The 13,128-nt window shown below is 45.2% G+C and overlaps 1 protein-coding gene across 4 annotated transcripts in view; it reads right to left on the reverse strand.

The window, feature by feature from the left end:
• WDFY4 (WDFY family member 4) overlaps positions 1 to 13,128 on the reverse strand; it is a 280,866-nt gene that overhangs the window by 219,967 nt on the left and 47,771 nt on the right. For all 4 annotated transcript variants that reach the window (XM_087862949.1, XM_087862950.1, XM_087862947.1 and 1 more), the window contains exon 12: positions 9,487 to 10,067. In XM_087862949.1, the coding sequence (XP_087719075.1) occupies positions 9,487 to 10,067 (581 nt within the window). The remainder of the gene's footprint in view (positions 1 to 9,486; positions 10,068 to 13,128) is intronic.

A 13,128-nucleotide genomic window follows, 5' to 3' on the forward strand; every position in this document is an offset into this window, starting at 1 on the left:
CATAACCACACTCACACATTCACACTCACTCACACTCTTGCATTCACACACAGTCTCACACATACACACACACCAGAGTGGCCTCTGCAACATGTCTGCCCGCTCCCCAAGGAATAACAGCCCCCCTTCCTGCCAGCCCTGGGGCCATTCGTGCCTGGACCCCCTTCTAGGCTCAGGTCTCAGCACCGCCCTCAAGTGTGTGGCTCTGTCTCTGTAATCCCTACCAAGGCCCTAAGCTTTCTTCCCTCAGCAGGGCTGATTTGGGGTCTGTCTTTCAGGCCTGGGAATGCCCTCTCCAAGCCCTCCTGATCCAGGCCCCTGTCTCTCTCATCGTAGCTTAGCTCAGGGATCCCCTCTCCCAGGAAGGCCCCACCGAACTCGTCTCCCAGGCTGTGTCAGGTGCACTGCTCTGTTCCCCCTTAATCTCTGGGGCTGCCCTGGACGGCATCCACCGCACAGGGGTAATGATCCACTCACACTTCTGATTCTCCCACACCCAGGTGTAGGGCTAGGGCAGCAGTCATTTGTCCCTTCCCCCAAGTACTCACCGGTGCCTGGCCCGAGTGCCTTGCACCAGTGTGGGCATTCCCTGAGTGCTTACTGAAGTTCTGGACTCGCGTTCTCCAGACTCCATGTCTGCCAGGGAGGGAGCCAGAGAGGTGCAGGCAGGAGCTGCCTTCTGGAGGAGAAGCCGTGCCACCACTGTCCAGGAGATATGTTAGGGACGCGCTAGGGCAGCCATCCTGCCGCAGTGGGCAGCTTGGCTCGGCACCAGGCTGCACGGCAGGCAGCTCTAACAGTCAGCTCTCCTGATCTCAGAAGCCACGACAAGAGGGGCGCCTGGGTGGCTCAGTCGGTTAAGCGTCTGCCTTCAGCTCAGGTCATGATCCTAAGGTCCTGGGGTTGAGTCCAGCATCCGACTCCCTGCTCAGCGGGGAGTGTGCTTCTCCCTCTGCCCCTCCCCCCGCTCATGCACTCCCTCTCTCTCTCAAATAAAAAAATAAAATCTTAAAAAAAAAAAAAAGACACGACAAGAAACCGTAGTCCTCCCTTATCTGCAGGGATGCCAGAAACCCCAGAGAGTACCAAGCCCTGTATACCCTGTTTTCTTCCCTATGCATACATACCTATGATAAAGTTTAATTGTAAATTCGGCACAGTAAGAGATTAATAGCAACTAACAATAAATAGAAAAACTCTAACAATATGCCGCAATCAAAGTTACGTGAATGTGGTCTCTGTGTCTCCAAATATCTTCCCGTTCCGTACTCACCGTTCTTGTGGCGACGGGAGCGGATAAAATACCCAGAGAGGAGAGGGAGGGACGTGCCGGACGCAGGCACGGACGCTGCGTTAGGCTGCTATTGGCCTGCTGACGATTCGTCAGGAGGAAGAGCACCTGCTTCCAGACCGTGTTGGCTGCCAGAAGCGAAACTGCCGAAAACGAAACTTCAGATGGGGTCGCCGCGGACTGGCGCATTGCGGTTTAAGAGGAAGCTCCCTGCAAAGCCACAGGTCCACAGAAGGGAGGACAGGCTTTGCGCAGACGCTTCGGGCTCAGCTGGGTTCTCACACTTGAGATGCACACCCAACATCCCACGTACTCACATGCACGTGCACACGCACAAGTACCCACACATGTCTGCATGCGCCCGCACACACCACGCACGCGTGCACACATTCAATCCCTGGCCATCCAGAGGAGCATGGAAAAGCAGGCCCAGCCTGAATGGCAGATGTGACAGAGCAAGACCCCTTTGGGGGGTGACCGCTCAGGGGAGTCACCAGGGAAAAAGCCAGGCCACCCTCCAAGGCCACCTAAGACCCAGATCCAAGACTGCCCCCAGGCATTGAATGTCGGAGAATAGGTTGCTGATGTCAAGGAGGACTGAGTGGGGGCTAGCATCAGAGGGACACCCTCCAAAATGCCTCCATCCCGGGGCCTACAAGCCTCAGCCAGAGCTGCAAAAAGTCAGGCCCTAATGCAGCCTGGTGTGCGGAGCTTCTGACTCCAGCAAACCCCTAGACTGTCCCAGAGCTGTGGGTATGTAGCAATGTCTGAGCCACAGCTACTGTGAGAAAGGCAAAAGGTTCGTATACTTCAGCTTTACAGTTTACCAGCACTCTCGCTGGGTCTCTGGAATTGACAGCATATATTGTATATGTCCAGAAAGTAAAATCTTTCTGGGTTTTGAACATGATGATATTTACTGAGTGACTACTAGATCCGACCCCAGATGAACAGCAGCAGAGGACTGCAAAGGACAGTTTAGGGCTCTGGTCTGCAGAGCGCCCGCTGTAACCGTGTCTTTGCCGGGCGCACACCGCGTTCCTGTTGCATTACAGCCACGACTTGGCTTCAAATTCCAAGTCATTGATATCGTTCCTGTTGCTGATATAATGAACGAAGGTCAGCCCACGAGGCCCAGCAGGGGCCAGGTGAGGTCAAATGCTAGGGCAGGAACCAAGTCCTCTGACAGCCAACAGACTTGGAGCACTCCTGGTTTTGAAGAGGGACCTCTCCGGTCCCAGTCGTACAGAGTGGCCTTTCTAGAACACAAAGCCCATCATTCCACAGCCGTGCCCAAAGGCTTCCATGGCTCCACATCACCTGTAGGACAAAACTAAGATGGCCTCATGTGGTGAGCTTGCAAGGCCTGCCATGGCCTGACTCACTCCTCACTCCACCTTCACCTCCAGACCCTCACTGTGGATTGGCTGGCCAAGAAGGCTGTTATCCATCTCAGGTAGCAGGACCTGGTAGATACCAGAGAAGGTCCCCATATGGTTATCACGACTGTAGCCACCATTTATTAAACTCCGTTAAACAACATTTGTGTGGGGGGGTTGGGGGGCAGTGTGAGTGTGGGGTGTGTGCCTGCGTGTGTGTGTGTGTGTGTGTGTGTAAAGGTCTATGGGGGGATGTGGTGTAGGGGTGTTCTGTATGGGGTGTGTGTGTGTGTGTGTGTGTGGTATGGGTGTGCTGTGTGCGGGGGTGTACGTCTCATAGAGATTATCTATTCTGTATTTTGGACATTGCATATGCATTTGGGCAAATCCATAATATATAACTTCCACTTTGTGAACAATGATACTTAAATCATAGTTGCTGTATGAATTAAACCAACCAAGGCTTATGGAGAGCAGAGCACAGCAACCGGCACACAAGTCCTTGGGAGACAGCATCCTTGATCGCAATGACTAGAACCATTCTCCTCTCCAGCCCTCACCTCACAACGGCCTTCAAAGTGGATACTTTTGTTACCACTGCCTTCAAACCAGGAAATCGAAGCTCAGGGAGATAAAGCAATAGGCCCAAAGAACATGGCTACTAAGGCATAGAGCATTTGGCCTGAGTCCAAGGCCCACAGCCTCTGCCCTTCCTCCCTGGAGCGCAAGTCCCACTTTGCACAGACAGGGCTGAGCCAAGGCACTTGTCAAGAAGATGCCAAGTGTTCACGGTGTTCACCATGTCCCCCATTCCCAGCCCACTGCCCTGCCTTTATCCCCCTGATTCTCTCATGAGAGGCTAGGGTTTCACTTATTCTCTAACCATTAGGAAAGGTCCAGGGTGATGTATTAGTTTTAATGAGGAAAAAATTGCTCTATTTTTGAAATCTGACTCTTACACATTTAAAAATTACTCATTGTGAAACCAAGATGACATCTGACACAGGATTACTCTGTAAAGAATTCGGGCTGATGCCATCTATAGGTTAGAGACCAGCTTTAAACTATTTAAGCTATTGTGTCAGAACATTTGGAAAATCATCACCATTAATGTGGCAGTTTCCAGAAGATGCAGGAAGAACACACAGACACACACACAGACAGACAGACACACACACACACACACACACACACACACACACACACACAGGTTTAGGAAATAGACCTGGGATCAGAATCTGGTTCTATTGCTTACTTACTAAATGTGTGACTTTGGCCATGCTCCTTATCCTTTCTTAGCCTTGGTTTCTTTATTAGTGAAGTTCTAGGATTGGGAAGGAGTTAAGTGAATAGAAGTGTTTAGTGCTTAGCCCCCAGAGACATTTGAAAAATGACTATTGCTTCTCATCACTCAATACCACTTACTCGTGTCTTCTGGTGCTGACAACGACTTCCCTGCCCTCTAAGAGCTGGTAGAAAAAGGCTCAATGCTGAGATACCAAGTTTACCTGCGTGCTCTCCAGGTGGCCAGGGTAGAGGCCTCCTCCCCCAGAAGAGAGAGACCAGGGAGCCTCAGAAAGGGAATTGTCCCCAAGACAAAGCAAGAAGAGAAGGGCCTGGAATCTGGTCAAGGCCTGGCTCACAAAGTGCAGCTGTGGTACCAGTGCAGTGAGCAATGTCCCAATCTTGAGAAAGAAGAACAAAGCAGGAGGCATCCCGCTCCCTGATTTTACAAAGGCAGAGTAATCAAAATAGGATGGCGTTGGCATAAGATACATAGATTAATGGAACAGAATAGAGAGACCATATCAACCCACATATATGTGGTCAATTAATTTACAACAAAGGAGACAAGACTATACAGTGAGGAAAGGACCGAATTGCAATGAATAGTGTTGAGAAAAAACTAGACAGCCACATGCGGAAGGATGAAACTGGACCATTGCCTTACACCATATACAAAAATTAACCCAAAATGGATTAAAGACTTGATGTAAACATAAGACCTGAAACCATAAAGCTCCTGGAAAAAAACATAAGCTCCTCGACATTGATCTTGGCAACGATTTTATGGATTTGACACAAAAAGCAAAAACAACAAAAGCAAAAATAAACCAGTAGAACTACATCAAATTAAGAAGCTTCTGTACAGCAGAGGACACCGTCGGTGACATGAAAAGGCGCCTACAGAATGGGAGAAGACATTTGCAAATGGAATAAATGATAAAGGGTCAATGCCCAAAATATATAAAGAGCTTATACAACTCGATACCAAAAAAAAAAATCCAATCAAAAATGGGCAGAACGGGGCACCTGGCTGGCTCAGTTGTTTAAGCGTCTGCCTCCGGCTCAGGTCATGATCCCAGGGTCCTGGGATGGAGTCCCACATCGGGCTCCTTGCTCAGCGGGGAGCCTGCTTCTCCTCCCTCTGCCTTCCACTCCCCCTGCTTGTGCGCTCTCTCTGTGTCAAATAAATAAATAAAATCTTTTTTTAAAAATGGGCAGAACATCTGAAGAGACATCTTTCCAAAGAAGATATATAGGTGATGAAAAGGTGCTCTTCATCATTAATCATCAAGGGAATGCAAATCAAAACCATAATGAGACACCACCTCAACACCTGTTAGAATGGCTATCATCAAAAAGACAAGAAATAACAAGTGTTGGTGATGGAATGTAAATTGATGCAGCTATTATGGAAAAGACTATGAAGATTCTTCAAAAAACTAAAAATAGAGCTACCATATGATTGAGCAATTCTACTTCTGGGTATTTATCTGAAGAAAATGAAAACACCAACTTGAAAAGACACATGTACCCCTATATTTACTGCAGCATTCTTTACACTAGCCAAGATACAGAAACAACCTAAGCGACGATGGATGAATGAATGGATGAAGATGTGATATATACACACAATGGAATATTCAGCCAAAAAAAGGAGATCGTGTCATTTGTGACAACATGGATGGACCTTGAGGGCATTATGCTAAGTAAAATAGTTCAGAGAAAGACAAATACCATATGATCTCACTTCTATGTGAAATCTAAAAAAAAATAAATACAAAGAGCTCATAGATACAGAGAATAGATTGGTGGTCGCCAGAAGCAGGGTGTAGAGGTATTGGCAAAATAAGTGAAGGGAGTCAAAAGGTACAAATTTCCAGTTTTAAAATAAATAAGTCATGGGAACATAAGGTACAGCCTGGCGACTACAGTTAATAATACTATACCGTATATTTGAAAGTTGCAAAGAAAATGAATCTTAAAAGCTCTTACCACAAGAAAAAACATGTGAACTAGTGTGATGATGGGTGTTAATGACTAGACTTGCTGTTGTGATCATTTCCCAATATGTAAAAACACTGAGGGGCGCCTGCGTGGCTCCTCGGTTGAGGAGTCGGTTGAGCGTCCAACTCTTGGTTTTGGCTCGGGTCATGACCTCATGGGTTGTGAGATCGAGCCCCACGTTGAACTCTGTACTCAGTGAGGGTGTGCTTGAGATTCTCTCCCTCTGCCCTGGATCCCACTTGAGCGTTCTCGCTCTTTCTCTCAAGTAAATAAAGTCTTTAAAATATATATTTATATGCAAATATTGAATCACTATGTTTTATACCTGAAGTAATATAATATGTCAATTATACCTCAACAAAAAATACATGAATAAATGCCTTATTTGATGGATTAGCAAAATGAGATTTAGATTAGATTGATGGACTGCCCAAAATTAATATTGGGCAATAGTAATATATACATTAGATATAAAAGAATACATTTAAGAGTTAAATTAAGTGCTTCCATATTACATATGTAACACGTATGTATTGGAAAGAGGATAAGGATAAACAGCAATAGTAAATAAAGAAATAGTTAAACATTATGAGGATGACTGTGAAATTATTTTAGGGTAACCACTGAAAGACTAACAGAGAGTATAAAATCCAAATTAGTCAATGGGAAAAATTAAATTAAAAATTTTAATTCTAATAATTCAAAAGAAGACAAGGAAAAAATTTTTTTAAAATGTGGAGCAATAGAAAATACAAAGTAGCAAAGTAGAAATAATTCCAAACATACCAATAATTATAAAAATATAAACAAAGCAGGGGCGCCTGGGTGGCACAGCGGTTAAGCATCTGCCTTCAGCTCAGGGCGTGATCCCGGCGTTTTGGGATCGAGCCCCACATCAGGCTCCTCCGCTATGAGCCTGCTTCTTCCTCTCCCACTCCTCCTGCTTGTGTTCCCTCTCTCACTGGCTGTCTCTATCTCTATCAAATAAATAAATAAAATCTTTAAAAATATATGTATAAACAAAGCACATTCTTCAGTAACAAAAAATACCAGGCGGGGTTAAATGATAAAATAAAACAAAAAACTAGCTCTCTAGTGTTGACAGAAGAAACACCTAAAACATTAGGACCTGGAAAGCTTGAAACAAAAGAATATTTTAAAAAATTCCAGGCGTATACTAACCAAAAGAAAGCTGGTATAGCCTTATTATGACTAGACGAAATTGTTTTTACGGCAAAATGTATTATTAGAGATAAAGAAGGTCACCATATAAAGTGAAATTTTTCGATTCCACGAGATGATATAAAAATTGTAAATATGTGTGATTCTAATAGCCTCAAATATAAGGCAAAAATGGACAGAAATTGACTTATCTATCACATAATGAAAAATATCTAACATAGCTTAGTAACTGATGTGTCAAGCAGATTAAATAATCTGAAAATTTGAAGAATAGACAAATTTGATATAAAGGACAGAAATAGAACATTGAGTGTAACAACTGGAAAATATGCATTCTTTTCAAGCACCCACAGAACACTTATGAAGATTTATCACATTGGAGGCCACAGAGTCAAGTTCAACTAATTTCAGAGGATTACCATTATACAGCCCGCCTTCTCTCATGATGATAAAATAAGAACTCAACAACAATGAAAAATGACCAAAAATACCCTGTAACTTTGGAAATTCACAATTCAAACAAGATTCAAGAATCAAACTATAAGTCACAAAGGAAATTAAAATATTTAGGACTAAATAATATTGGAAGTGCAACATAATGAAACTTGAGTGGTAACAGCTAAAAAAAGTGACAGAGAAATTTGCATTTAAAAAGAGAACTGAAAACTAGTCTCCTAATCAATTAAACTAAGGAGAAGAGTACCAGAATAAACCCAAAGAAAGTAGAGGACATAATTAGAACAAACAAATGAAAACAGAAATAGAAAATATATGTATGAGAGATCGGAAAAGCTGAACGTTGGCTCATGGGATACGCTGATAAATGAAACTCTGTCAAGAATGCTGGGGTGCTGGGGGGCAGGGGAAGAGAAAAGACACAAAGGATCGTGTCAGGAGCAAAAAGTTAAAAAGATATTGTGAACAGCCTTATGCCAGTAAATTGAAACTTGGAATGGGAAAATGAACTTGAAAAGTTACTAAGAATGATTCAAGAAGAAATATAAATTTATTATCACAAAATAAATCTTCTTACAAGAAAACATTGAGCTTATGAGGTTCTTACTGGCAAATTCCATCACACAGCTAAGGAACAGAAATAGTAATCTTTATTTACATAAACTCTTCCAGAGAATAGAAGAGAAAACACTGCCCAACTCACGTTAGGCAGCTATCATAAACTTGATAGTAAAAATAGTCAAGGAAAGAGAGTGAAAGACCAAACTTTCTCATGAACAAAAGTCCTTTTAAAAAATTAGCAAATCAAAGCCAGCAATACATACTTCATGAGCAAGTTGGTGTCTGCGCAAATGCAAGATTAGAAAACCAATTAATTTAGCAAATTAGCCAGAGAGACGAGAACAATGATATGATTATCTACGTAGTTGGAGATTTGGCATCTATTCCCCTCACCACCAGCCCCCAGCACTGAAGTCTGGCCAATCCAACATCGCTGGATAAAAGTACACGTCTCTCAGAAGGGCGTTCTGTGGCCGGTAAACATCAGAGGGTGTGGAGAGGTGGTAGGCAGGATAGTTTATTGCAATATTAATTTGTGTTTTGTCATTGCTACCTTAGGGGAATAAAAAAGAGAACCCACTCTTGTTACATGTTCTTTCATTTTCTTCCCCTGCCACGCCAAAGGAAGAGGGGTGTTCTCTGGGCTTCCTTGCTTTAGTGGAAGTTTGTCTTACAGGAATGAAAGTAAAGCGTTGTCTGCAAAAGTCTGGGCTCATGGAGGAGATGGGCCTGTGAGGAAAGCGGAGATGATTGTCTTTGTTACGAGAAGTGGAAGCAGTGAGAAAAGAACAGGAGGAACTAGTGAGGGGGAAGGATACAATGGTTATCCTGCAAGTCAGAGGACCTCAATTCCACCCCCGGGTTGTGCAGGGACAAAGGTGGGGTGGGGGCAGTGGGTAAGCTCAGACTCCCAAAGGCAAAGTCTGCCCAGCACACCAGGGTGGCTGGGTACAGGCTCCAAGCCTCCCCGGAACAGCAGCAAAGATGGCAAAAGAGAAAATGAGCTTATCGGCAGAGTTCTGTCCTTGGTTTCCAAGATCTGGGAAGCCCCCCAGTTCTTGTGTCACTCAAAAGCATCCTCTAACCATGTATTGACTCAGATTGGTTCTCTGCCAGCACCCAAGGTAGAAGAGATTGGAGTCGAAGTTAACTTGATTTAAAGGAAAAAAGTCATGTGACATTTTTGCACCCCTTCCCCCACCCACCTCCCCCCAGTTTGTAGGTCTAGGCTTCCTACCCACTACACATGCACAGGATATTTGGGAGAAAACAGGAGAGAGAAATACACTGATAAGCCGATTACAGAAGCCAGCAGCAAAGGTCTACCTCTCCTCCAGTTCTGGCCACTGCTTGAAGTTTCCTTGGGAGTCCCTGCCAGCTTCTTCCTTCTGGGCATTCACAACTGGGTCCTGCCCAGGCCTTGGGAACTCCTTTAGGTCTCTGCGCAGGTGGAGGGTGCCACTGGCCATGCTGTCCAGAAAGCTGAGGACCTGGAGGCAGCTCTGTATCTTGGGTGGGAGTGGGCTGGCGGAGGTGAAGGCCACACTCAGCAAATCAGCAAATGGCCTGGCCTTTGTGTCCGCCCCAGAGTGCAGAGGGGCTCCCTCTTCCTCCTGGGCTCCGAAACAACCCAGCAAACAGAGGTCCTCGGCCAGCTTCTCAAAAAGCCCGTTCCTCTTGAAGAAGTCCCCATTGACAGGGTCCAGGTGCAACGCCGCGGACAAGGCACGGAGGGTGTGCAGGACCAGATCCAGGGTTTGGCTGGGGGACACCATCCCCCATGTCTGCAGCGGGGGCTCCTGGAGAGACCCCTCCAGGTCAGAGAGCAGGGACAGGAGTCCATTGAAGCCACTGGACACTCTGAAAGCGGCACGGCCTTTGGGGGTCTCCAGGATCCTGAGTAGAGACTGAGACATCAACAGGATAAAAATGAGGAAAGCCCAGGAGGCAGCTTGTTAACGCCAAGCTCCAGCACCCCCCTGCCAAAGCACTGCCTGTGCTCTTCCCTGTTCAAGGTGTGGGAGCAGTGAGCTGGCTGAGGGTGCTTCCGAACAGTGGGGTGCCCATCTTGTTCCTCCTCCTTTTAGTTTTAGGTTACCCCTCAGTGCCTCCTTTCATAGGCTGCTGTCGAAGCCTATGCTCAGGGATAGGGTTGGTTTCCCCTCCTGGATCTTAACTTTGATGCATCTTCCTCCAGAAAGCTTCCTTTGACCCCTGGATTGTACTCACCCCGGGCCGAGTGCTCACACAGCCCCCTCTCATTTGCTGAACCAAACTCTCTTCACACTGTCATGAAGTTACTTGAAAATTGCCTCGGCCCTCCACTAGACTGAAGCTCTGTGAAATCAGGCAACCCACTGCCGTGGAATGTAGCGCGCACTGAATCAATATTTGCTGAATGGGTGGCATGAACCATCTCTTCCATTGCAAAGAAGACTCACAGTGAAATCTATATGAAGGAGCTTATCATTATTTATCTCCCTCTGTGCAAGCATGAGTACCTCTAATGAAGAAAGATGGTAAAATGAGTCTATTAATATCTGGTTGAAAAATATGAAGTCATGAAGGCAGAGAAGAGAAACTTTCGATGGAAGGAAACATAACTATAGCTTCTAGAATAGACCATATGTGGACTTTAGGCTATTTATAACATACATAGTAGAATCTACCTTCTTCATATCACTGAGATAGTACTAGACAAAACTCCTACTTCCTTCTAAAATCAAACATTTATTGAGCACTTACAGCATGCCGTTCATTGAGGTCCGTGTGCAATGTACAGTATTTGACAAATGTTTTAGAGGGAGGGAAGGAGGACGGGAGAGAGGGAAGGAAGGAGAGAGGAAAAGAAGGAGGGAGGGAGGGGGGAGAGAGGGAAAGATCTGGACTAACTACTTCTGAATTTGGCTCAAAACCCAGGAAAGTTTACTTTATAGGCAGGTCCTTAAAAGAAGCATGTAGACTGTGAAAGCAGGTTCTCCATTAGGCTGATGCTCAGGGAGTGTGAAGTTCATGGTGTAGCAACACCAAGCCTTCTAGACAAACAAGGCCTTTCTCTGTGTAGACAGCATCCCTGCAGCAGCCTGCCCCTATTCCCCACCCAGGGGACTCCGGGCCAGGACAACCACACCCAGATCTGCTGCATCTGTGCCTGCCTCGTGTGAGCAACTCACTCCCAACAGAATATTACTTCTTCCACCAATTTGGAAACACACTCTAACCTTGCAGTGTGTGTGGTGGTGCTGGTCTCGTCCCACCGACTGATACTCTGGGTGACGGGATGGGCACTGGTAAATTTACAGCATGCATTGCACTGTCTGCATCTGACCTTGTGCCTGGACATGTGACTCATGCCTTGAAAAATAAACCAATCACCAATACATTGGGAAATCTGAAGTTGTAGGATGTTAAGCCCTCTAAACTTATAGGAGTGCTTTCGGCGGCTCCTAAAGCTAGTAGGAGGATGTTGAAGGTAAACGAATGGAATGAAGTTCTGTTGTTTATCACAAGGACACAGGACAAAACAAATACGAAAAAGGGAGAATGAGCAAAAAACAAACAAATCAAATTACAGGCACTTGTCTCAGCATGGGTGACCACCAAACTCCCCTCTTATTCAAGAAGCCACCTTCCAATCATCCAATTTCAACCAGATATTGGTCAAAGGACTCCATCATTCAAGGAGTGTTGAGAGGGGATATTTTTAAAACAGAGCGACCCAATGAAAGTCCGTCTTAGGACCTGTGTCTCGTAGAGGGTCTGTCCCCTGTAATTCCTAGATGGCTCCTTTCTCCTCCTGCTGGGAGGGGGGAGGAGAAAGAAATGGCTGTCCTTAATTGTTGCTTTGTTTGATTTATTAAATTCAGAATCATTATCTAAAATGGGGGTAATCTCATTAGAACTTAGACTGCTCTATTATTTCTTGGGATGGGGTTAATTTCATATTTGCAGAGTCATAAAGTAAAGAGTCCAGAATCCAATTACAAAGGCTTAATTTCATAGCAACTAAAGAGAAACATTTCTATCATAAAGGAAAATAAATACTGTGCTACTTCGGGAAACGATTTGTCAGGAACTGGGGGCCTAGGAGGAGGGTCTCCATTACTGTCATTCAACTTTGCATGATAATGCATCACCAAGGCTTGCCAGTCTGCGGAAGGGAGTAAATTTAATCAGCTGAAGTCAAAGTAATCAGGGTAGGGTTGACACATTTCAAGAAAGGTCAGCGTTAAGCACATTTTCTCCTCCTTAACTCAGTTACCATGTCATTGTCTCTGAGTTAGTATTCCTCCAGCTTGAATCTATAAAATGGATGTCTGCAGCAAAGCGCTAACTACGTTAGGACTAACAGGATTTATTTCACATTCTATTATGTGTTATTCCTCATAATTTTCCATGTGTCATGCTAGAAGACTCGTGAGGTAATGCGATTAAGCACAGAGTTGAACAGCTAAATGTATATTAGCAGATCAATCTGAATTTGTGCATAACCCAATCACAGTCCCACAGGCAGTGGAGAGGAAATTCATTTGCTTACATTATTCTTTAACTCAATTATCATTTGCCAGGATTAGGTGGTGAAGTCACATGTGCTTTCCTGTTGGTATGGAAGCGCCACTGGATTTTGGAAACGACTGCCTGAAGTTGGGTGTTTCTGGAGGAATTCTCTCCTCCAAAGCAACTGGCCGACTGCCTCAGGGAAAGGAAGTGAGGGTCACACCTGGGTATAAATGCCTGTCAGAGATGGCAAACCTCCGGGGGGGGGGGCAGAGGGTAGGGTCTCAGAGGTCACCCCGCTCCATCACTTCCCCCTCATCCTGCATCTGACTCACTTTGCAGGCACGGTGCTTTGAGCAGAGTCCACCCTCAACTTCTAAAGAGGGAGATCCATCCAGAAAGAGCTAATTTTCTCTCTTTGTTTCTAAAGTTCCAACAGATTCCCAAGACGTTTGGAACAAATGCAGATTC

This window comes from Ursus americanus, chromosome 6 (assembly GCF_024610735.1).
Source record: "Ursus americanus isolate L20-20 chromosome 6, mUrsAme1.1.p, whole genome shotgun sequence".
NCBI lineage: Eukaryota > Metazoa > Chordata > Mammalia > Carnivora > Ursidae > Ursus > Ursus americanus.